The 26,261-nt window shown below is 48.2% G+C and overlaps 1 protein-coding gene across 12 annotated transcripts in view; it reads left to right on the forward strand.

Annotated features, from left to right (window-relative positions):
• Positions 1–18,199: 18,199 nt before the first annotated feature.
• The window catches only part of ZNF384 (zinc finger protein 384), a 37,955-nt gene continuing 29,893 nt past the window's right edge, over positions 18,200–26,261 (forward strand). Inside the window, exons 1-5 of one of the 12 annotated variants that reach the window (XM_045000678.1) lie at positions 18,324–18,338; positions 19,729–19,918; positions 22,989–23,059; positions 23,205–23,445; positions 23,842–24,154. In XM_045000678.1, the coding sequence (XP_044856613.1) occupies positions 22,994–23,059; positions 23,205–23,445; positions 23,842–24,154 (620 nt within the window). In that variant the 5' untranslated portion in view covers positions 18,324–18,338; positions 19,729–19,918; positions 22,989–22,993. The other 11 variants (XM_045000677.1, XM_045000676.1, XM_045000672.1 and 8 more) reach the window with 11 other exon arrangements.

Consider the following 26,261-nt stretch of genomic DNA (forward strand, 5'->3'; position numbering starts at 1 on the left):
AAGCAGAATGACAGTAAGAGGAGAGACAGAAAAATTGAAAGAAAGGGAGGAAGATGGAGATATGCTGGGAGCAGAAAACTCGCTTGCTCCGTTCCCCTCAGCTGCCTCCGCGATTTCTATTTACGGCCTTGCTACCTCCCCTCCTGGCCACGCTGCTGCTGTTGCTGGTTTCCAGGGCTGCTCTGTAATTAAGCATCGTTGTATCCTTGTACTCCCCCACTTTATTAACTCTGGCAGTGATCACTGGAGGGGTGGCAGAAGCATGTGGGGGAAGAGAAAGGCTGCAAACCACAGCAACATGTTGTGGCAGATTTAGATGGTTATTTTCCCTGGCTACTGTCCTAGGGCCTCTACCGATTGGAGATAGACCCAGGCCCACCAGTTACTGTCCTGGGGTCCCTTCCCGCTGGAGATGGGATGCAGCCCCCACCCCCAGTTACTGTCCCGGGGCCCATTCCCACTGGGGATGGGATGCAGCCCCCACCCCAGTTACTGTCCCGCCCTGGGGGGTGGGGGTGGGACACAGCCCCCCATTGCTGTCCTGGGTCCCCTTCCCACTGGGGATGGACTCCCCCACACCTCCAGTTACTGTCCCAGGACCCCTTTCCACTGGGCCATTCAGGGGCCTCCACCTGCTGGAGATGGGAACCTGGATCCCCCAGTTAGTGTCGCCATGGCCCCTTCCCACTGGAGATAGGACCCAGGCTCCCCAGTTACTGTCCCATGGCCTTAACCCACTGGAGATAGGATTCAGGCCCCCTTAGTTACTTTCCCAAGGTTCTACCCACAAGTAACTGGGGGACTTGTGTCCTGTCCCGAGTCCTCTACCTGCTTGAGATGGAATGTTAGCTTCAGACCCCGCTCCTGCCCTGCAGTTCTGTATGCTGGTTTAGGAGCAGAAGTTTACTCACTCCATGACTCTTCAGCCTCTCTGTGAAATCCGTTCCCCTCTAATCAAACACATATTAAGAGCTAGGAGCTGGGGATGCCTGAGGGGCTTCCATTGAAGATGTTCTAGATTCTCTCTCCTGAAAATGCCTCCCAAACTCAACTGTATTTAAGGATGGCTTATAAAAACCCCAGCTACCACCATCACTGCTCCAGCTCTGCCTTCTTGGGCATCAGCTGATTTTTCCCCTGTTGTCCTCTCAGCTGGAGCTAACCTGCAGGGACTCAGTGAAATATTCCTCTGCTCCATTAGGGCCTGTTCACCACAAAACAGATGCCCTTTCGACACCCTGCCTCATTCACTGGCTTATGGCTGTTCCCTCATGAGTCCTTGCCGTACCCCATCTGCACTCCTGCTTCCCCACACCTCACTTCCTACTCCACCTCCTCTCCCACTCCCTTTCTTCTTCCAACTAGTAACTAGAAGAGGAAACATCTTAAACGTGGAGGAAAAAAGGGAAGAAATAATTCTGAACATTGCACGTTAAAAAGCACACCCCAAAATCCAACCCCCAAACCTTCACTAAATTGATAAGAAGCTAAACATGCACAGAGTGTGTTAGGATGGTACACTTCTGCCCCGATATAATGCTGTCCTCGGGAGCCAAAAAAAATCTTACCGCGTTATAGGTGAAACTATGTTATATCAAACTTGCTTTGATCTACCAGAGTGCGCAGTCCCCCCTCCCCCGGGAGCGCTGCTTTACCGTGTTATATCCGAATTCATGTTCTATCAGGCCGCGTTATATTGGGGTAGAGGTGTATATAGTGTCTTCTTTAGATTTAAAGTTCCCCAGGGCACACACAGGTCAGAATGGGTCGGCTCATGGTAGCTCAGGCAGCCAGTACTTTCTCTGCTGGGTGCTTTTTATGTCTCACAATCTGAACTTCAATTTACAACAACGATACAAACATTTTCCAGAAGTGGCCACTGATCTGGGGTGCTCAACATGGGGCCTGGTTTTCAGAGATGAGCAGTTTCAGCTCCCACTGACTTCAGCATGGGATATGGGTGCTTCTAAAACTCCCCCAAACTGGGACACCTCATTTGGACTGACTCTAGCCCTAAGTTGGAAAGAAAAGCTTCAGTGTGTAACTAAGTCTGCAGAAAGCCTGAGGTTATGGCTTCACTGCAGAGTTCACTTGAGTGTCTGGACTCACATTACTTCTCCCAGGTTAGCCGAGCTCAAGCAACAACTGCCAGCCTGTGAAATAATACTTCACTACTGTGTCCATACTGGCACTGCAATCACTCATGGTTGGCACTAAAGGGTAAGTCAACACTGTCATGGCTTCACTGCTCCGGTACCCATGATAGCTATGTTATAGCCCGTGATTGCAGTATAGACATCTGAGGCACATCCCATGTTCATTAACAGTCATGTAATAAGCAGAGTCACACTATGAATTCTTTCACTGTGGAAGAATGCACTGGAAAACTAGTGACACATGCCTGCATCCACATTGCAGCATTGGTATGTTAGCAGCTGACAAAGCTGGGCTCACGCAAGCCTTAGCCTAAATCCACCTGGCCAGTCAACTTGAGTTCAAAGCACCACCACACTTGAGTTTTTTGTGTGCAGACTGGAGTCAAGTTTAGGGTTGCCAACCCTCCAGGAGTGTCCAGGAGTCTCCAGGAATTAAAGACTATGTCATGTGATGAAACCTTGAGGAACAGTCAAGCTAGGGGCAATACACAAGACATATCTGGCTTCAAGACTAAGCTTGATAAGTTTATGGAGGGGATGGTATGATGGGATAACCTAATTTTGGCAATTCATTGATCTTTGATTATTATCAGGTAAATATGCCCAATGGTCTGTGATGGGATGTTAGATGGGGTGGGATCTGAGTTACTACAGAGAATTCTTTCCTGGATGTCTGTCTGGTGAGTCTTGCCCACATGCTCAGGGTTTAGCTGATCGCCATATTTGGGGTCGGGAAGGAATTTTCCTCCAGGGCAGATTGGCAGAGGCCCTGGAGGTTTTTCGCCTTCCTCTGCAGCATGGGGCACAGGTCACTTGCTGGAGAATTTTCTGCACCTTGAGGTCTTTAAACCATGATTTGAGGACTTCAGTAACGCAGACATAGGTCAGGGGTTTGTTACAGGAGTGGGTGGGTGAGATTCTGTGGCCTGCATTGTGCAGGCGGTCAGACTAGATGACCATAATGGTCCCTTCTGACCTTAAGTGTATGAATCTATAACTCAGGGTGGTAAATTTTGCAGTGAACATGAGCCCTGAAACAAGCCTTTGTAGTATCTCAAATAATAGAACTTGAGTAGGTACCATCGTTCCATTTCCAATCTGGTCCTGTATTCTAATAATTCAGAGGTCAAAAGAACATCCTATCATGTAAATGAATTGTAAACACGGGATCTCTCCGTATTCATCTCTTTGAAATGTACTGTGAATGATGGAGGAACAAGCAAATGGCCTTATGTTAATTTGTGTAGCTAAGTACCAGTGATGAACCTCTTTAAAGTCATCCTAATTACTTTTTGTTCCCCAAGGAACTCCCAACTTGTCAAAAGACATGAAATTGTATAAAAGATCCTTGGGTCCCGATTCTGTCATCTCAGATCTGCTTAGGCTTCAACAGGGGAAGTCTGAGTCGCAAGACTGAGGTCCCAGTTATGCTGGTATGCCCTGAATATGAGATTTGGACATTGGACTAAAACCTAGGAACTGAATTTCTAAAGAAATTCTTTGGAACTCTTTGGAACTACAAAGCTCACCATCTCTGCTATGAATCTGCACCTCAATGAATTGAACTCATGTCTGTATGAATATTGATCTTTTAACCATACTCTCTCTTTTGTTTTTTAATAAATTTTAGTTTAGTTAATAAGAATTGGCTATAGCATGTATTTGGGTAAGATCTGAAACATTCATTAACCTGGGAGGTAATATGTCCAATCCTTTGGGATTCGTAGAACCTTTTCTTTTATATGATGAAATAAGATTTTCAGAAATCATCATAATTGACATAGGTACCTGGATGGAGGCCTGAGGCTGGATCACTTTAAGAGAACTGTGTTGTTTGAACTTCTGAGTAACCAGTAAGATAATAAAGAAGCTGTTTTATGCTGGCTTGGAAATGTAAGTATTGGAATATCCACCAGCTCTTTGGGGTTAAATCCCGGGCCCGGGCTGGGCCTGGGATTTAAAGGGCTCAGGGCTCCCCGCGGCTGCAAGGTAATTATGAAAAGTACAAATGTTTTCTTTCAACAGAACAGGTGTTTTTCATTTTTCCATGATTCATAAAAAAAAATTAAAAAATTGTTTGATTTAATTGAAAAATTCTTAATAAAGTATCACGCACACCCCCACCTCCAACCTTCCTTTTTAGCCCACAGCTGCTTTGGTGGGGCGGTGCTGGGGAAGGAGGGTTTGTTTCCGCAGGGCAGGGTGGCGCTGGGGCAGGGTGTTTCCGTGGGGCCGGGCGGTGCTGGGGGGGTGTGTTTCCGCGGGGCAGGGGTTTTTTGGCCCTCAGCTGTTTTCTTTGGAGTAATGTGGCCCTCGCCGCTTTATGAGTTGTGCAGGCCTGGTCTACACTGAGCATGCTCTATCTCCTTACAGTTCCTACCTGCTCACTGGACTGAATGTCTATCATCCCCACAGAGCATGCTCAGGCCCAAGACTTTCCTTGCAATTGTTGATGTGGGCTGGAGTGGGACTGGGCACTACAACTGAGAGATGGGACGATGTCTCTCCTGTGCTCTCAATGCTCCCGCTGCTGGCATCCAAGCAACATGGTGGAGAGGAATAAACAGTCTAACTCACAGAGCAGGGGCAGGGGTGGGAGCCTAGAGGACAAGAACAGAGGCAGGAGCCAAGAGGAGGGGGTGCAGATATGAGTAGGCACTTGAAGGGGAGTGTGCACAGGAGCAAGAGCTAGGGAGAGGAGGAATTGGAGCAGATGGATGGATGGGACAGGAACTGAAGTAGGATGGAGAGGAGGAGGGGACTGGGGCAGGAGCTCATGGGGGAGATAGGGATAGGAGAAGAGGAGTGGAGAGGGGCTCAGAGAACAAGGGTACCGAGAGAAGGTTACGGTAACAAAGCGGGACAGGGCAAAAGGGTTTATAATAGGGCTGTCTATTAATCACAGTTTACTCACACGATTAACTTGAAAAAATTAATCAGGATTAAAAAATTAATTGCACTGTTAAACACTAGAATACCAATTGAAATGTATTAAATATTTTGAATATTTTCTACATTTTCATATATATATTGTATTCTGTGTTGTAATTGAAATCAAAGTGTATCTTTTTATTACAAATATTTGCACTGTAAAAATGATAAACAAAAGAAATAGTATTATTCAGTTCACCTTATACAAGTACTGTAGTGCAATCTTTTTGTCATGAAAGTGCAACTTACAAATGTAGATTTTTTTTTGTTACATAACTGCACTCAAAAACAAAACAATGTAAAACATCAGAGGCTACAAGTCCACTTAGCCCTACTTCTTGTTCAGCCAATCACTAAGACAAACAAGTTTGTTTACATTTGCAGGAGGTAATGCTGCCCTCTTCTTATTTACAATGTCACCAGAAAGTGAGAACAGGTATCTGCATAGCACTTTTGTAGCTGGCATTGCAAGGTATTTATGTGCCAGATATGGTAAACATTCATATGCCCCTTCAAGCTTCTTCCACCATTCAAGAGGACCTGCTTCCATGCTGATGACGCTCATTAAAAAAAAAAAAATGTGTTAATTACATTTGTGACTGAACTCCTTGGAAGAGAATTGTATGTTCCCTGCTCTGTTTTACGCATATTCTGCCATATATTTCATGTTATAGCAGTCTCGGATGATGACCCAGCACATGTTGTTCATTTTAAGAACACTTTCACTGCAGATTTCACAAAACACAAAGAAGGCACCAATGTGAGATTTCTTAAGATAGCTACAGCACTCGACCCAAGGTTTAAGAATCTGAAGTGCCTTCTAAAATCTAAGAAGGATGAGGTATGGAGCATGCTTTCAGAAGTCTTAAAAGAGCAACACTCTGATGCGGAAACTACAGAACCTGAACCACCAAAAAAGAAAATTAACCTTCTGCTGGTGGCAGATAATGAAAATGAACATGTGTCGGTCTGCACTGCTTTGGATTGTTATAGAGCAGAACCCGTCAGCAGCATGGACGAATGTCCCCTGGAATGGTGGTTGAAGCATGAAGCGACATATGACTCTTTAGCGCATCTGGCACGTAAATATCTTGCGACACCAGCTACAACAGTACCACGAGAACACCTGTTCTCACTTTCAGGTGACTTTGTAAACAAGAAGCGGGCAGCATTATCTCCTGCAACTGTAAACAAACTTGTATGTCTGAGTGATTGACTAAACAAGAAGTAGGACTGAGTGGACTTGCAGACTCTAAAATTTTACATTGTTTAATTTTTGAATGCAGTTATTTTTGTACATATTTCTACATTTGTAAGTTCAACTTTCATGATAAAGAATTTCACTACAGTACTTGTATTAGGTGAATTGAAAAATACTATTTTTTTTTACAGTGCAAATACTTGTAATAAAAAATAAATATAAAGTGAGCTCTGTACACTTTGAATTCTGTTTTGTAATTGAAATAAATATATTTGAAAATGTAGAAAACATCCAGAAATATTCAAATAAACGGTATTCTATTATTATTTAACAGTGCGATTAATCACGATTAATTTTTTAATTGCTTGACAGCCCTAGTTTATAATCATTAAACACCTTTCTTCAGAAGCTAGGCTTCCTGTGTCACAGCATTTCTCTGCTATCAGCAAATAATCATGTAGCCCATTGTCAAAGTGTCTCAGCCACCTCTACTGGCTGCAGAAGATAAGAGCCTTCTATTGCTACCAGTCAATTAGCTCAAGTGGCAGAGACCTGTGCAGTTACTTTAAAGCAGTAGTTCTCAAACTTTTGTCCTGGTGACCCCCTTCACATAGCAAGCCTCTGAGTGTGACCCCCCCCCTTATAAATTAAAAACACTGTTTTATATATTTAACACCATTATAAATGCTGGAGGCAAAGCAGGGTTTGGTGTGGAGGTGGACAGCTCGCAACCCCCCATGTAATAATCTCAGGACCCCCTGAGGGGTCCCGACCTCCAGTTTGAGAACCCCTGCTTTAAAGGTTCCAGAGCTGCAAATGAACCATGTATGTGGGTGTCAATGTTGCCAAAGGATGGCATTTTTTGGTCAGTTTCCTTTTTTTGTTTGTTTTGTTTTTTAAACACTAACTGTGTGTCCCTCATTTTCTGAGTGCTTAACTTGAGACACCCGGGGGCTGATTTGCAGAAGTGCTGAGAACTCACAGTTGAGTCTGAAATCAATGGGAGGTGTGCTCTGTACATATAAAATATCCAGACCAGAGTTAGGCATCTCTGCTTGGGCACTCATAATTAGCATGACCTTGAAAACTGTGGCCTCCATTTTCTATGTGTAAAATGGGGATATTGCCTCCTTACCTCACAGGGTGTTGGGAAGGTGAATTCATGAACGTTGTGAAGCCCTTAGATATTACACAAATAACCCTAGAAACGCCAATGGGGAAGTCAATAATTCTGTAATCAGTTCAGGTTTAGGAAGGTCTGCAGTAAAATAAGCTTGGGGCCACATTCAATGAGGAGGATAAAAGAAACATTGAACTGCTGCCTCATTCCCTGAGCACTTTCCATCCTGTGCACTGAGTGAGGCAGGAGTTCTATTGACAAAACAGCATGTGATCAAAGGCTATCCTAATGCATACGCACAAGAGGGGCCAAATTGAAGTTGTACAGGCAACCTTAATTCTGGCAGTTTCTAACGTTCCAGGGCTTGGTGTTGCAACTTCAATGCTTTTACTGTAGGGTTTTTGGTATGTATGTATGTATGTAAGAATTATACAGATTGCTTTGGCACAAAATGATTCAATGTCTCCAAACTGACTATGCTTTAATTGTGTTTTGCCCACATAACTGCCAAGTTTTGTGCAGCTCCATGGGTGATATTTTATGCAAAATGTTTTACTGAGCTAATTTGTGTATTTAAAACTAATTTGCATATAACCATAAACCGTAGCTTTAAAAAGTTGTTTGGGTTTAGTACTCATACACTTTGGTGAATGAACCCGTTTATCTACAGGATAGCAGCTGGGGAAGCTTCCCCCCTACACTGCCTTGCCAGCCTATCTCAGACGTGATCTGCAGCGACTTCCTCTAGGAGTAGTTCAGCCTCCATGGTCCATGAAGTTCTTGGCCTCTCTGGTGAGCCTGCTAATCAGTGTAAAGCGTAGTGGTGAGGCCATCTGGGCAGGGAAAGGTCATGCTGTTTCATGGAAGATTTTGATATTTTCAAAATATAGTTCTGTTCCCATTTAGAAAAATATTTCCTGGGAATTTTTCCAAGCAGGTCGAGCTGAGTCTGTAACATGAGAGCTGGAACTCAGACCCACCAGCTCATCTCATAGAGACGCCACCAAACCTCCACTAGGTGAGAACGACTTAATCCCTACAGAGCCGGGCTGGGTCCAAGTTGGTGATTAAGAGGCAAAAGGCTCTGTAGCTCATTAGCAATGCCTGGAGACATCCAGTCCCCCAATAAATTTTCATGTTACACTTTCAGGAATAAAGCTTGCTTTCTGGAAAAATACATGTCTTAGTGCTGACCTTTCTGGATCTGACAAAGGCAGGGTCTGCTCTCTGGACACACAGGCAAAATCTTCCACACACTGTTCTCAGTTTCAATGCCCACTGCCATCCTGGAGGATCCTGTATGCTCTGGCTCATATAGCTATTCCCAGACCAAATATACTCAGCTAGATGATTTAGCCACAGCTGGAACAAGTGCAGGATTGGCTGAGTATGCCTTGGGGAGGCCAAAAGCCAGATGGAGACATCTGCTCAGAGGCAATGATTTTCAATGGCTCAGGCTACTGTTGTCTTGGCTGCCCACTGCATTTTACACAGCATTTGGAGAAGCAAAGGTGGAGTAAATAGCGAGAACTGAACCACCCACTCCAAACTTCCTGTCTCTATTTTTAGGCAGCCAGAAACATGAGCAGCAGGATTCAAGACCATGAACATTACTTGCAGAGGGTGTGCAGCACACACTGCAATGTTCTGTGCACATCTAGCGCGTGTTTATGGTGTGGATATAGGAGAGTAATAATGATGGATTTCCTTCAACGAATTTAAACCTTAATTTTGCTCCAATACTCTAGGGCAAGATTGACAAAGGGACTTAGGTGCCTAACTGCCACTTTAGGGGCCTAAACCCAACATTTTAGGCACCACTGAAATCCTCAACATCTCCACTCAACTGCTGCCTAATCCTAGGCATCAAAACTTCCACTGTTAAAGAGCCTGAAAATCTGCCAGTGAGCATACACATGGGTGCTGTTGCATGCCTAAGCCGCAGCAGAATCCTCAACCTAGGCATACACTGGGGACCAACTTCAACAGGAGATTGAGACACCTCTGTCCTAGAATACCCTGCAGCCTACTAGCTAGAACATGCTCCTGGCAGGTGAGAAACCCAACTTCAAATTCCTTCTCTACGTGAGACAGAGAGGGGAACTGAACCTGGGTCTCCCACATCCTGGGCCAGCAGGCTAACTGCTGGACTAATGGTTGTAGCACCACCTCTTCCTTGACTGTCTTTTCTTGAGAAAGGGCTGACCTGGCTTAGACACCTAACTCCAGAAGAGATTCAGAGCTGCGAATCCCAAGTAGACTTAAGGTATGTCTACACTTAAAACACTGCAGGAGTGCAGCTATGTTGTTGCAGTGCTTCAGTTTACCCAGTACCTATGCCAACAAGAGGGCCTCTCCAAGCAATGTAGGTAATCCACCTCCTTGCAAAGCGGGAGCTAGGTCAATGGAAGAATTCTGGTCTAGGCTTGGGGCTTAGGTCGGCATAGCTACATCTCTCAGGGATGTGGATTTTTCATACCCCTAAGAGACATAGTTATACTGAAGTAAATTCCTAGCGTAGACCAGGACATAGGCCAGGAGTGGGCAAACTATGGCCCGAGGGCTGGATCCGGCCTGCCAGGGCTTTGGATTTGGCCCACAGGATTGCCACCCCTGTGGCGCTGCAGGCCCCGCACCACTGCTGGAAGCGGCCGGCACCACGTCCTGCGGCCCCTGGGGCGGGGCAGAGGACTCCGTGCGCTGCCCTCACCTCCAGGCCCCACCCCCCTCAGCTCCCATTGGCCAAGAACGGGTAACCGCAGCCAATGGGAGCTTTGGAGGAGGTAGAGAGTAGAAATGCAAAGATCAGAGAGGTTATCTTTCAAAAGAAAAATTAATTGTGGCTAGCTGCCATAACAAAACAAACCCGGCATAAACAGAGAACATTGTTTTTATTTTAACAAAAACCCATGACATCAGGGAAATTGTTCTCTCCCTCAGTATGCCGTTGTGGTGAGAAGTCCTGGATCTGGTTGTGAGAGCCTATCAGGCCCTTTCTATACACTTAAGTCTTCCAACTTTTGGAGGGCATAGTACAGTGCAGGAGGGGCAGGAGTTGGGAGCCTGTTGAGGCAATACATTAGTAGTAGTACATTGGGTGTGGAAAAACCTTTGAAACAGTTGTACCCTATTTGTAATTTCTTCTCATATCTGTGCATGTCTTCATCATGTTGAATGGCTACAGTCTTACCCTCTTGGCTACAGTCTTATCCATTCCTCTATTCTTCCTCTTCCAAATATCAGGGACTAGTCTTATTCCTGAGCCATCTTTTTCTGAAAGCCCAATAGCAAGCAGATCCTCCCTGTTTTTGTGGCGTCTGCCCTGCATGGTGGTCAGTCTGACGGTGATGACACTGGTCCCAGGTTGTCTTGCCCAAAGCCTGGACTGCCAATCAGGAAAGGAGTGTTGGGGGGATTTACTTCTGCAAGCTGCGTGGAAACTTTTTAAAGACACCATAATAGAGGCTCAACTTAACTGTATACCCCAAATTAAAAAAAAACATAGTAAGAGAACCAAAAAAGAGCCACCAGGACTAAACAACAAAGTAAAAGATGCAGTGAGAGGCAAAAAGGCATCCTTTAAAAAGTGGAAGTTAAATCCTAGTGAGGAAAATAGAAAGGAGAATAAACACTGACAAAGGAAGTGTAAAAATACCATTAGGAAGGCCAAAAAAAGAATATGAGGAATGGTTAACCAAAGACTCAAAAAGTAATAGCAATTTTTTTTTCTTTTTTTTTTTTTAAGTACATCAGAAGCAGGAAGCCTGCTAAACCACCAGTGGGGCCACTGGACAATCGAGGTACTAAAGGAGCACTCAAGGACAATAAGGCCATTGCGGAGAAACTAAATGTATCCTTTGCATCTGTCTTCATGGCTGAGGATGTGAGGGAAATTCCCAAACCTGAGACATTTTTTAGGTGACAGATCTGAGGAACTGTCCCAGACTGAGATGTCATTAGACTTCAATCATATCTCCCCTTAGCCGTCTCTTTTCCAAGCTGAAAAGTCCCAGTCTTATTAATTTCTCCTCATACAGAAACCGTTCCATACGCCTAATAATTTTTGTTACCCTTTTCTGAACCTTTTCCAATTCCAATATATCTTTTTGGAGATGGGGTGTAAGAGAATGGACTCACGCCTGCGGCGCCTCCTGCTGGTCGTCCATGGGAATTAGCTCTTCCAGCATCATGGAGAACCATCTGCAGGCTGGTGATCCACCTTACCACTGGCCCCCCGTCTCCCTCCCAGGACCCCGGTGCCCCTTTCTCCGGGCTGCTGCCCTAGCAGGACCCCCACACTCTGGGTGTCCCCACTCAGGGGAACCCCCACCCACTAACCCCACCACACCTCAGTGTAAGGCTACTGCCAGTCACCATCTAGCCCCACTCCCTGGGGCAGACTGCAGTATACGCCACTCATCACAGGCAAGGTTGGGTTGGACCTGCTGCCACTCTCTATAGTTGGGCTGCCCCTCTACAGCCCTAGTACTGGTCTTAGGCCCTCAGCTAGGCCCACAGCCTGGGGCTTTCCTAGGCCAGAGCTCACCAGCTTCTCTAGCCTTACACCAGCCCTGCTCCACTCCCAGTACCCTGCTCAGCTCCCTAGCAGCCAGGCCCTTCTCTCTCTACAAGCAGAGAGAGAATCCTGAGCTTCTGGCGGCCCTGGCCTTCTTATAAGGCCCAGTTAGTCTGTTTGGGGCATGGCCCCAGCTGCAGCAACTTCCCCCAATCAGCTAGGGTTTTGCTCCCTTCCCCAGCCCTCTCCTGGGCTGTTTCAAGCCCCGCAGGGCAGGAGCAGGTAACCACCCTGCTACATGGGGCAACCACAGGGGGCAGATCTCCTCGCGGAACCCCTGCTACACAACCCCCAGCTCCGTGTGCAGGTGGTGGAGTCCCCCGCGGTGCGCCAGAGGTTGGTCCTGGCGGGAGCTACCAGGGTCGGAGACCTCCTGGACTACGACCGGGAAGACTGGCTGGATCCCCTGACGCTCGCTCGGCGGATGGGGCTCTCCAGACCTTGTACTCCCCGGCTCGTACTACAGGAGGTGAAGGCCGCTTTGCCGCCCGCTGCTCGGGCCTACCTCGACCAGGTCCTGCATGAGGGCTCGCCCCGCCCACCCCGAGCCCTCCAGACCTTTTAATCGGGCCTCTGCCCCGAGGACCCGACCGGCCCCCCCGCCCCTTCTCCGCCAGCCGGCTGCACGATCTGCAGCCGGTCCGTTTTCAAACCGCGCCAAGGAAACAACTCTACGCGCTCGTGCTCCACACCGTTCACTTCCTCACCCTCGTGTCCCGCCCCGACACCAAGTGGCGGGACCTCTTGCCACCTGTGGAGGGTGAGGAGCCCCGGTGGGCCAGCCTGTACTCCACCCTGGTCCCAAGGCCCGCCGGGGATATCAGCTGGCGGCTCCTTCACGGGGCCGTGAGCACGGGCGTGTACTTGGCGCGGTTCACCCCTGTCCCGGACACCTGCCCCTTCTGCGGCGTGAGAGAGACCCTGGCGCATGTTTACCTAGAGTGCGCCAGGTTGCAGCCCCTCTACCGGCTCCTCACCGACATTCTGTTACGTTTCTGGCTGCACTTTTCCCCTCACCTCCTTATCCATGCACTCCCTATCCGTGGCCCCACAAAGTCGCGGGACCTCCTGGTCAACCTCCTCCTCGCCCTGGCTAAAAAGGCCATCCACGCAACCAGGGAGAGGAGGTTGGCCGACGGAGACTCCTGCGACTGTGGGGCTTGTTTCCGGTCCCTTGTCCGCTCACGTCTCCGGGCGGAGTTCCTCTGGGCGGCGTCCCCTGGCTCCCTTGACGCCTTCGAGGAGCAGTGGGCGCTGTCCGGGGTTCTCTGCTCGGTGTCCCCGTCAGGCTCCCTCCTTATGACCCTTTGACCTCACTCCTGTCCCTGTTCTTTTATTAGTTGTCCCCCGTACTTAGTGGGTTTCCGTGGCCCTGTGGATCCTCCCCTTAGGCTGGGGAGGGGAACCGTTAGCATGGGGCGGGCTTCTGCCCGCCCCCTCTCCCAGATAACCCAATAGATACATGGGGCAACCACAGGGGGCAGATCTCCTCACGGAGCCCCTGCTACACAACCCCCAGCTCCGTGTGCAGGTGGCGGAGTCCCCCGCGGTGCGCCAGAGGTTGGTCCTGGCGGAAGCTACCAGGGTCGGAGACCTCCTGGACTACGACCGGGGAGACTGGCTGTCTCCTCCTGGGAAGAGGATAAGAGAGAATGAATCAAACGTGACAGATGTTAGTCATGTCCCTTAATGCACTATTGGAAGGTGCTCAGGAGTGACGAGAGTGGTATAAAAACTGGTATAGAATAAAACAGAATTCTCTCTTTTCCTCCTCAATCCTTTAGTCAGTATTTAAGAAAATGAATTTGTCTGGCACAAAGCATTTTCATAGGGCAACCCAGCTGCTCAGCTTGTGACAGCCCTCCCCCTGCAATTGACTTTCAATCTCATCCCTTCCTTGGCAGGGGAGTGGAGAGTCCCCAGTCTGGTATAGCAGGGGCTGGGGATGTGTGTCTGGCCTGAAGCATAGTAAGGAGGGTAGGCAGGAGTACCTGGCTCCAGCCCCTCTGCACAAAGATAAGATTTGGGCCCCTAAGATCCTAACTCACTTGCTGGGTCCTGGCACAGAGGGAGCAATGTCACCTTCAGGGTTGAACTGTCAAATATAGAAATAAATTACTGGATTCATGAATATTCATGAGGCAATTCAAACAACCCAAATTAACAAGGACATTAATTACCAAACTGATTAGGCTGTCAATTCCCTTTATTTAAATACATCAACAATTCCCCACTCATGATGTATCCTACTGAAGACTGCAGAAGTAATCTCAGTGTTTCCCTGTAGGAGGCTCCCTAGGGAGTATAGTGAGATCCCAGTTACTTGGGCTGTCAGAGAGCGAGAAAGGGAGTTGCTGTTCAAGTGTCATCTGTCCTTTGTACCCACTGGTATTTTTTTTCCTACATCAAGAGCTCCTTCTCAATACTGTCCCGCAATAAGGTTGCTGCGCATGCAGTCAAGCTGTCTAAGAACATGTGCTCATTCCCCTGTCCTCCAGATTCCATGTTAACAGCACAGACAGGGGAGGGAAGCCAGTTTTGCTACAGATGGCCTGCAAATTTTAGGATCTCTTGCCCACTATTCTCTAGACTCCATTTCTGCTGAGATCCCTGGTTGTTCTCTGTCCCCTATGATTTGGATTATTGCAGCTCCTTATCTGGCCCCCACTAAGATTCTCCCTTATGCCTCTCTGGCAGCCTCACCTGCCACCTCTTTTGCAGCTCAGGACCCATGTCACAATTTCAGAGTTAACAGTACCTTTGACCCCACTACTGGTCTTTCATGAGGGCACCCACTTAAGGTTTGACACTCCCAGCCATCACACCTCTTGGGAGGAGACCCATGTCTCTCTCTCTCCCAGCAGACCAGTGGGTTTACATTTGCAGTCCCTCTGCACCTCACTGATATCCCCAGCAAGTCTGACTGGAGAATAGCACCTGTAGCTACCCCTTCTTCAGGGGCCACACCAATGTTTACCAGTTACCAACCAGCCCTCACAAAGGAAGATACCTTTAAGAATAAACGTAAAAGCACTACAGAGAAAACATAACAATCAATAAAAGTTCCTCTATGCATGCTAAGAGCTTACCAGAGGTTACCAACCAGCAGTCTGATAGGGCTCTAGCAATCCAAAGTTCTTGAGCCCTTGAAGTCCTGCTTGTTTGCTGAATCAAAATGAAGCCTTGTATCAGTTTCAGCTCATCTCTTTATACCAGGACTGGCCAAACTTACAGACCCTCTGAGCTGCATATGACAATCTTCAGAAGTTCAAGAGCCAGGGCGTGCCGGCCAGGGTCTTGGGACTTCAGCCCTGCTGGGAGGCACATGCTGGGCCCAGGGTTTCAGCCTCATGATGGGCTGGTGGGGTTAGGGGCTTTTGCTGTGCAGGGTGTGTGCGTCTCGGGGCTTCTGTCCAGCGGGGCGGGGGTCTTGGTGCTTCAGGAGGTGCCCGCTTGGGCTCAGGGCTTCAGCCCCACTCCTGCTGAAGCTCCGAACCCTGGCAGGTCACCACACAGGGCTGAAGCCCTGAGACCACACCCACTCTGCTGAGCAGAAGCCAAAGGCCATGTGTGAGGGGGCCACATGGGTCATGTGCCCCCCCGGTATTTACCACATTTGCTGGCCCCATTCAGTCACATGGTGCCACTGGACCCCCTTCCTGCACCGCAGCTGCTGGAGCTAACAAGTTGGGAGCTGCAGCCATGGGTAGAGGCAGCATCAGCTGGGAGAACCACTGCTTTTGCTGCTGCCTATCCACGTGGAGCTGCAGGAAGGGTGTGTGCGCCTGTGGGGGGGGGGGGCATGACTCAAGCTGTTGGGGGAGGGGGCCCGAACCTTTAAATTGTGCCTCCCACCCACACTTTCAGTAGGCACCAGTCATCTCTAAGCCCCGAGCCACACCACTCTGCCTCAGAGCAGGAGCCCCAAGCTCCTCACAGCAGTCTGGTAGGCAGAGAATGTGGCGGGGGTGGTCTGTGAGCCGCTGTTTGGCTACCATGTTTTATACCAAAAGCCTTTGCTTAATCTATGGAAAACCCAGCTTGAACCACTAATGCACTCCTTTTTCTCCAGGGTGGTTTACAATCCCCCAGGGTAATCACCCCTACTGTTTTTAGTTCGTGGAGGAGCTGGGGAAACCTGTGGAGTAGAACACAATCATACAGAGAACTTTCATGAATGTAATACAGTGGTTGTGACAGGTTTAGTCACAGAGACCCCCATGGGATTGTCACCTGATGTGCTGAAATTACCTCTGAGCCCGTTTTCTGTGCCAGTTTGGGACTCCAGAACCCTGCTTTGTTGAGTCAGACACACTAGCCTACTGCAGCACAGAGCCAGGTCTGGTCCACGCCCCCAAAGCTACAGACTTTAATCAGAACGGCTCAGCAGGTCACCTATCTCCAGCACCCAGTTCCCAATGGGATACAAACCCCAAATAAATCTGTTTTACTCTGTATAAAGTTTATACAGGATAAACTCAAATTGTCCACCCTCTATAATACTGATAGCTGTGCATATCGCTCTGTTTGCTCCCGCAGGTATTAATCACTTACTCTGGGTTAATAAAATCACTTCTATTTATTAAGTATAAGAAGTAGGATTTAAGTGGTTTCAAGTAATAACAGACAGAACAAAGTAAGTTACCAAACAAAATAAAATAAAACATGCCAGTCTAAGCCTAATACATTAAGAGACTGTTTACAGATAAATCTCACCCTCAGAGATGTTCCAATGAGCTTCTTTCACAGACTCCTTCCTAGTCTGGGCCCAATCCTTTCCCCTTGTACAGTCCTTGTTAGTTCCAGCAGGCATCTTAGGTGAAAAGCAGGTTTTTTTTTTTTCATGACTGGGATCCTCCTTTGTTCTCTTCCACCCCCTTTTATAGCTCTGGCATAAGGTGGGCATATTTTGTCTGTCTGGATCCCCACCCCTCCTTCTAAATGGAAGAGCACCAGGTTTAAGATGGATTCCACCGTTCTTCCTGGGCTGGCTTACAGGAACACAGGAAGGTTTGCAAGTAAACAGAGCCATTTACAACCAATTGTCCTAGTCAATGGGAGCCATCAAGATTTTAAACCATCATCAATGGCCCAAGCTTTGCATAATTACAATAGGACCTCAGAGTTATACTTTATATTTCTAGCTTCAGTTACAAGAATGACACATGCATACAAATAGGATGAACACACTTAGTAGATTATAAGCTTTGTAATGATACCTTACAAGAGACCTTTTGCATAAAGCATATTCCAGTTACATTATATTTACACTCATGCGCCTATTTCTATAACACATGATGGAGTGCAATGACGCAGCGGCCCCCAGCGATATGGCTATAGCCCCCACGCTGGCTCCAGGCAGCATCTTCCCTGCCCAGCACATGAAGCCCTCGGGCCCCAAGGTCCCTGCGTACCCAGACAACCAACAGAAGAGGATCAAGTGCAGGCAGGGACGAGGCGCAGGGAGCGAGGAGAGTCCCCGTCCCTCAGTCCAGCCCTCTGGCACGTACGCAGGGCCTGGGCCCAGCTCAGGGTGTATCTCGGGGGGTGTCACGCCGGAACGACCAGACGCTCAGCCCAACCCCGGCAGGAGCCCCCGCAGGCCTAGGGGCGGCGCTGCCGGCACAGGCAGGGAGCAGCTGCAGGGCCGTGACCCGGGGGCACGTTGGCACCAGCTGCGGGGCTGCTCCGCGGGCCGCTCCCCCAGGCCGGCACCGAGCCGCCCCCCCGCCGCCGCCGGGCTGCGCGTGGGGCCGCGCCCTGCCGCTCGGCAGCGGGAAACCGGCTCAATCCGCCGACAGTCAATTATTCATGAGCCTCATGACTATTCAGCAGGTGCGTCATTCCGATAGCGCCGCCCCTAGCGGAAATGACATCACGGACTGGGAACTCGAGTTATTTCCGCTTCTGAAAGCGGAGCATCATCCGCCGTCAAAAATCGTTACTTCAGCCCTCACTTCCGGCCTGGAGTCACCCCTTCGCCGGCCTCGTTAACCACTTCCGGCCGGAAAATCTCACCTCGTCCTGAGAGGCGGCTGGTGGCTCTGATTGGTCAAAGGCGATTCCCGCCCTCCCACGGTTGGCGCTGCTGCCGGTCCCGTGCGGCGCGAGCGCCGCCTCCCTCTCCCGCGCCCATGATTAGCACTTCCGGTTTGAAAGTCCGTTCATTCATTTCCACCTGCACGGCAAAAGTCTCTGTTTATGACGTCAGTTCCGGCCTTTCTAGAGCCCCGGACGTACCAAAACACGCCCCGCCTCCTGAACCGGAAGTGACTTGCCGCTCCCCTTTCCGGTGAGGAGGTTGCCGTCGCCGCTGGAGCCGGGGTCGGGGTCGCAGCTGGGGGGTGGTGTCCGGTAATCGGCGGTGGGCGAGACTCTGAAAGACCCGGGGCAAGGGTACTTCCGGGTTAGAATGACCCGGAAGCGGAAGCGGGGAGGTGCGATTGGGTGTCGGTGCAGAGTGCCGTCAGCCTCCGGGCTCCGCCGCGCGGGGATTGAGATTCCGGATCGGTTCGGCCCCTCCCTCGGGCTCGGCCGCTGCGCAGCTGGGGCTCGGCGCCCTCTGTGCCTGCGGGGGGGGGGGGGGCGGGCTGGGGGCTCCCGCGGGGGCGGGGCTGCCCCCTGTGGGATGTGCGCGCGCGGGGGGGTGTCCCCGTTTCCCGGTGTCCTCCCCCACCGGCGCCGCCGCCGCCATGCGGGCCCCCGAGCCCTGGTAACGCGGGTAGTTTGTTCCCAGAAACAGCCCCGGAAGGAGGAGAAATGCGAGAGGCGGGAGAGTGAGAGGGAGCGGGGGTAAGACACTTCCAGGAAAACGCGAGGAGCTGCGGGTATGAGTCAGTACTGGCTGCCCCCGCCCCGCCCCAGTCCTGTAGGGTGGCCCTAGTGCCCCGCTCTGGGATCTGGGGCCTTTCTTCGGGGAGTTAGTTCCGGTCCAGGGACTGACCTGTTCAGAGGCTTGGCTATAGGGTGCTTCGCCTCTAGGGCATGACTTCCTGTCTAGCTTCAAGGTATGGGGGAGGTGGGATTGGATGTCTGAGGGAATGGCACGAAGATTGTTGACCTCTAGTGTATTAGTAGTGGTTGGGGAAGGAAAATCCAGTTCTTTTTTCTCCACTATAGTTAGGTTATTGATGGCATGGGACCAAAGATGGCTTTTCAAATTGTTACATAGAATTCCTTAATTCTTCTTCCTCAGAGCTCTGTGAAGATGCTTTTGCATCTCATCAAATGCCCTGTGTTCAGTGTGTGTTTTTCATCATGAATTGTTTCCAGCATCACATGGGCCTAAAACTTCCCCACCATGAAATCAGGTCTTGTACAGATATAATGATGCTTTAGGTACCACTCCCATGTGTCATCCTCAGGGTTTGTTTTTTTTATTATAATAAAGTTGGAAGTGGAACATCACAATAAATAAATTAGCTGTGTGAAAGTAAGGACAATTATATTTAAAGTCTACTTTATCTATTCTTGCATATTTAGCCTTAATTGTACCCCCTTGTAAACACCATTTCTCCACTCTAAGTCATTGCTACGCTTTTCATGTATGTGCCAGTGATTCAGTGCAGTAACTCCATGAAATGTAAGCCCGGCCTGTGAAGTGTGTGAATCTGTGAGAGCCATAGTGATGATACCTTGTCCCTCATGATGAGCAGTAATCGAACTATCTTGTTTGTTCAATTGTTTGTTCAGTGCATGTAAATTTGGCCTGTACATGGAAGGTATTGTTTCTGGTTTATATCAGGAGGGTACGTTGACATCTGTCTGATACTAGACTGGTGAATGGGAAGAAGGTCCCATCTGTGGCCTGTTTGTGGAAGCTGAGATGATGAAGGCGCTTCAGTGGGAACATGCTGTGGTACAGGGTTGACGCTCCATCCCGTATGTGATAGTGGTAGAGCAATTGGAAAGGTTACATGCAGAGTTCTGGTAAAGTAAGTGTGAGCTGTGTTAAGGGGGTGGGATGGTGAATAGGGATTCATATTTCCAAAAGGGTTATTAGACTACAATGGGTGGCTAGCTGTGGGTAGGAGGACAGAAGTCTGGTGGAGGAATTTTATCTTCAAATTTCCTCACTTTGAAGGGTTGGCATGCCGCTGAAATTGCATGAAATCTTCTGTTGTGACTACTCCCCCTCTCCCACACCTCGCAGTTCATAATAACTTTGTCAAGCTTTCATCTTTTAAACTGAATTTTTCCAAGCCTCATCTCTCCCCAAATGTGAAGGGTTTGGGGGGTTAGCCATATTTTGAGTACCAGTACAGTGGAAAATATACTTTTACCTTTATAAATAAAATTGTGACTATATAACGACTCTAATAGTGGACTAGTTGCGGGTAGGAAGTTATTGATTGTCGCCATCAACATTGGTTTGGATTTGAGTTTGAAAACTGAATTGCTTTTAACTATCTTCCAATTTTCTAAATGAAAGAAGGCTGTATGTTGTGTTGGGGGAGGGGGCAAAATCAGGATTTTACTTAATTTTATGAGCCCTTGTCTTCTACACCTAAAACTTTACAGGTGAAATGGTGGGACTCTGGCACCACCGTCAACTTTGTTTGCATAGTGCATAAAAACCTCAATTATTGTATTGTACAAACCCAATTTCATTTTGATTTTAAGATTCTATCTGGGCAAATAGTGAAGGTACTTAAATCTTGTGGGTTTTTTTAAAATGCCTTGATAAACTATAGAAATGCCATAGGAATCACTCAGAAGTCACAAAAGTGCATGAACTCTGCCCCCTCATATACTTGCATTATGATTATGTTCTGTCATGTAATTAGACACAGGCCCCTGCTTCAGTCATGGGCTGAGTGGTGTTAAGGAAATGAAGATGAGATGGCTTCTGTAACTCCCTCATGTTCTGGACCAGGTTATGATTGAATGACAATAGTGTAAATCCATAGTAATTCAATCAAATACAATTAATTTACAGTGAATTTATATTGGAGTAGCTAAGATCAAAATTTGGCCTTTAAGTATACACCTCTACCTCGATATAACACTGTCCTCGGTAGCCAAAAAATCTTACCATGTTATAGGTGAAACCGCGTTATATCGAACTTGCTTTGATCCACCGGAGTGCGCAGCCCTGCCCTCCCGGAGCACTGCTTTATCGCCTTATATCCAAATTCGTGTTATATCGGGTCATGTTATATTGAGGTAGAGGTGTACTTGTTGGACAGTAGGTAATGAATGAGGCAATGGGTGGGTTCACTACACAGAAAGGACGTAGTTGATTTAAAAAAATTACAAGTAATTGGGTTTATTTAAAAGTCTTTGATTTTTGGCTGATATATAGGAATTGTAGTGTGTACAGTGTTCATCTTCATTTTGGTTTTATTACATTTTTTAAAAATGTCTTATTTCTACATTATTCATTGCACACTGCTCAGCAACCTGTCTATTTAATGAGATGGGCCCTAGAGAAAAATAAGATATGGTCATGTAATTAAAGACTGTATTTCATAACTGATGTAGAACTGTAGCAAGTTGAGGCTGCACTAGTAACCTTACCCTAGACACTTTCTAACTACGAGCACCTCACTTTTCAAACTTAATGTTATCCAAACTTAGTTTTTATTGAATGGAATTTAATTATCAAGTGATCAACGTATATTTAATTATCAACATATATTTGAGTGAATAGTCTCAGCCTTCACTCTGTCATAACGCAGTTTTTGTATAGGAATGTCCTTAGTTTTGAAATAGTCATTTCATTGGTGTTGAAAGCTTTGCCAGCTGAGCATATTATCCCAGGGGGTGGATTTTTTTTATATCTCTCCCAATTGCTGTGCTCATAGAGGTGAAGCTCCTCCAGTCTGGAGAGGGCTGCCATTTGGTCTCTGGCCTGGTCTACACTTAAACATTAGGTCAGTATAGCTACATTGGTCAAGGGTGTGAAAAATCCATACCTCTGACGGACATAGCTAAGCTGACCTAACCCTCAGTGAAGATGCAGTTCTGGCGGTGGATGAATGCTTCTGTTGACATAGCTACCATTGTTAGAGGAGGTTGTGTTCCTACACCAATGGAAAACCCCTTTCTGTTGATGTAAGCTGCAGCTACACTACGGGGTTATGCTGGCATAGCTGTGCTGAGGTAGCTAGGATGGTATAGTCTCTGCAGTGTAGACATAGCCTCGGGTTGGCTTGAGAGCTGGTGTTGGGCAGCAGTGACTTAAGGGATGGTGATATATGATCGTGTGCCCAAAACATGGCTGAAGGATGGTACTAAAAGGGGGCATAGTGAGTCACTCCTTCACCCCTTTTGAAAGGAGGAGAATGTGGAAATCAGGACTCCTGGGTTCTCTTCCCAGGGGAGGACAGTGGAGTCCACTTGGACTCGGGATCCTTAGGTTCTGTTTTACACTTTCCCATAGGAGTGGGGTCCAGTGGATTAGAGCAGTAGAAAACAGGAAATTGGGAGTCCTGGATTTTATTTCCTGATCATCTGTTGGCTCGCTATGTTATCTTGGGCAAATCTGTTTCCCTCTCTGTCTCTTCCCCCCTGTGTAACACTATGCTAACATTCTCCTGCTACCTGTGGGTGAGGGGTAGTTAGTGCCTGACGTTACGTTAGGATGAAGGGGCAGGCAGGATCTGGAATTCACAATATTTGGGGGTTGGGTTATATGCAATGTTGTGAGAATTTGTTTCCACCTGTGAGGGTCATGGCTGCAGAAACAAAACCCACCCACCCCTTCCTCACAGGGGAAATTAGTCATCTTTGGGGTGGGAGACTGTAAGTTCGAAGCTTCTGTCAGGAGGTAATTGAGAGGAACCTAGTCCGGGTGAGTGGTGAGAAGCAGCCTCTTTTCCTTGCTGGGAGACAGGGTCTTGGCAGAAAGATCAGAAGAGGCGCCATGTTGCTTAGTTTAAAAAGGGAGATCCCACAAGGGTTACTGCATTAGGCTGAGCCAGTTCCTTATCACAGTCTCTCTGGGTTTAATGTTTTCCTTTTACATGTGTTTCTGTCTCTCGTCTTCCCCCCTCTGCCCAGCTAGGATGGAAGAATCTCATTTCAACTCCTCCCCGTACTTCTGGCCAGCAGCGCCCACAGTCTCGGGACAGGTAAGGGCCTCTGTATTCCACCATGGTCTGTTTGGTTCTGCTCCTTGCTGGGACCAGAGTGTTCCTGATCTATTTCCTACAGTGCCTACTGCTGGGAGGTGTCAATTCTGGGGTATTCTAAAAGAACTCTTTCACACTCATGTAGATCGAGAATACCATGTTCATTAACAAGATGAAGGAGCAGCTATTGCCCCCAGAAAAGGGCTGCAGCCTGGCTCCCCCCCACTACCCCACCCTGCTGACAGTACCCACCTCTGTGGCCCTACCCACCGGCATCTCCATGGATTCAGACACCAAGTCGGAGCAGCTGACCCCACACAGCCAAGCCCCCGTGACCCAGAACATCACTGTGGTGCCAGTACAGTCTGCCGGGCTCATGACAGCAGGTAGGGAGCACCATGGGGTTGTGGAGGAATGGAAGGGGTAGTCTCAGCTTTTGGAGGGAATGAAGTGCATAGGGTTCTGAATGTTTTCCTTTGGGGCTGTAGATTGACTCAGGTCTCGGATAGCAGATGGCATCGCAGGTCCTGGCCATACCTCTTAATTGTGCTCAGTGTACTTCTGGTGTTTCTCCTCTCCAGGTGTTGCTGAGCATTTGACGTCCAGTATTGGACAGAGGGATGGAATAGGGAGGAATAACTACTGATCCTTGTGGATCAGGGTTAAAAATGAATTTGGAGGCCCCACTTTATTGGGGTGGGGGATCTGAAAGGTGATCGGACTCTGCCCCTGATGTCTGGAGGGGCTGATGTCTGAGCTCTTTCCCCTTTCTTTCCCTGCAGGTCCTGGCCTGGTGATTACTTCCCACTCAGGTTCCCTGGTGACCACAGCCTCTTCTGCCCAAACCTTCCCCATCTCAGCCCCAATGATTGTCTCTGCACTACCCCCTGGCTCCCAGGCTGCCCTCCAGGTGGTGCCTGACCTGTCGAAGAAGGTGATAACCTCCCTCTCTGAAGGTGGGGGAGTTGCCCCTAAACCTCCCCGGGGCCGGAAGAAGAAGCGACTGCAGGAGGCGGGGCTGCCAGTGATGAGCGATCCGTTTGTGTTGTCAAACGAGGATGATGAGGACCAGCACAAGGATGGCAAGACGTACAGGTGGGGAGTAGGGCTCAACCATGGCTGTTTCACTGCGTGGGGTGAGGGAAGCGGTTACATGGGAAAGAGTAGATTTGTGCTTTCTCCCTATGAAGTCCCAATGTGCAGACACTTTCAGCTGCAGAAAGAGTTGAGATTTCATCTCCTTTTCTCTTTTAACAAATCAGGCAAATTAAAAAATGCAGATCAATCTGATTTTAAGGATTGCTGCAGTATCAGGAAGTAATGCTCCTGGAGCAGCTGGTTAATGAGTCTAATTAGTCTAAACCTCACCCGATAATGTGTGTAGTGTGCCAGCTGTACTGCAGGGTGTAGTACCACTTGCTGCAACTAGGAGCTGCAGTACACCTGCTTGCCACTGGGGTGGGACTCCTGCCTCTGCAGTACATAGACCCCAGACAGCAGAGGACAGAGGCTCAGTGAGCAAGGAATAGACTTCTGTGGGGTAATTTCAGGTAGCATGCTCCTTGATGGCTCTGCTCCTACTCTTCCACCCCAGCAAAAGGTTGAGGGATTTCTGAGCTAGGTGTTGGAGTGTTTCTGAGACTGGTGGTGAGTGTCAGATAAGGACTGGGGGAGAGTTATGAGCCCAGAGATGCACTTTCTGAGCTTGGGAGGGGTGTGTCTTTTATGTTTGAGGGATTGGTGAGAGAGGGGACTGGCTCTGAGCTGTGGAGAGGATAAGTAGGAAGAGGAGAGGGTCTCAGTCTGGGGGAGGGTAGAGCGTAGGTGTTTCTGAAAAGGTGAACATTGAATGTTGTTGAGGCCGGGGGTGTTTCTGAGCTGAGTGGGTTGGGTTGACGGGTTGAATGGGAGGGTGAATAGTGGTAAGTAGGGAGAGCTGAAAAGGTCATAAGGCTAAATATTTTCTCCCACCCTGGTCTTTACAGCAGTGTCCCAGTTCTGTATTTGGAGTGGAAGAGGGAAGAGGTGGGGCTCTTTTCCCCACTTCCTTACTAACCTTCTTTAATCCCTTAACAAAACCTGTCCTTTGGGCTTCTCCGGATAGTTTTTGTACCAATATAACTCAATTTCTGTAACTAAGCTATTTCAGTACAAGCACCTTTTGCTGTATAACTGTGTCCAACATGGGGCTTGTATCACTTTAACTATACTGATATGTGAAATTGATACAAAAACTTCATGTGAAGCCAGCCCTTTGACCAGTGTCCTAGTTTTTCACTTTGAAAATATGATCAACCTGCAGGAAGTGTGGGGGAGTCTGGTACTTGCAGCCCCACCATTTATTTTGGGCATCGACCACAACGCTATGCGACTCGAGCGTCATACGTTCTGGGTCGCTAGTTAGGTTGTTGAAGGTGTATTTATAAAGGATGCACTTGGCAGTGAACACTAGAATTAAAGCTACACCGGGACTTTAATTATAGCCCTGTTTGCTTGTAAGTCTGAAAAATGCCTCTAAGCAGGTGGAATGACTCCGCAAAAAACAACATGCAAAGTTTGGGCTTTTCTCTCACAGTCCAATGTTTAGAACAAAGGAAAAGTTGATAACCAGGTACCAGTAACCAGACTGAACTCTACAATGGGCAGATTTCTGTGGGTGTGGAACCTACCTCCTCTCCCATGTCCCAAACAGCCCTTCCTTGAGCATTTGTGCGAGGGGAGAGGGAAACTGAGGTGAGGTTCACTGGTGATCAGGTAGTAGCTCTGCCCCCTTTGCAGTCTCTTTGCTGCCATCTTCCATGCTTACTCTCAGCCCAAAGGTAGATTTTTTGAAATTTTGAGCAAAATCTTATCTTCTCTTTGACCTGTGGCAGAGATGGAAAAAATGTAACTTTTCCCTCTGTAAAAATCATATAGTGCAAATATGGCCAAACTTTTCAAGCTGGAACTTTCCAAGTGGCTCATTCATTGAGGACTCCTGGGTTCTGTTCTTTGCTCTAGAACTTAAGGATCGCAGACCACGAATTATAAAACTGTATAGTGCTCATTGCTATAGTATCAAAGTGCTTGTTAGGTATTTTACCTCTGCCTGATGAGATTCCTAGTGGTCTTCATGAAGTCTCTACTCTCCTCCTTTCCTGGTTGGAGGAAGCTTTGCTTGGGGTGTGGATGTACATGTGTGTGGTGTTTTCATAAAAACACT

The sequence above is a fragment of the Mauremys mutica genome, chromosome 1, assembly GCF_020497125.1.
Source record: "Mauremys mutica isolate MM-2020 ecotype Southern chromosome 1, ASM2049712v1, whole genome shotgun sequence".
NCBI lineage: Eukaryota > Metazoa > Chordata > Testudines > Geoemydidae > Mauremys > Mauremys mutica.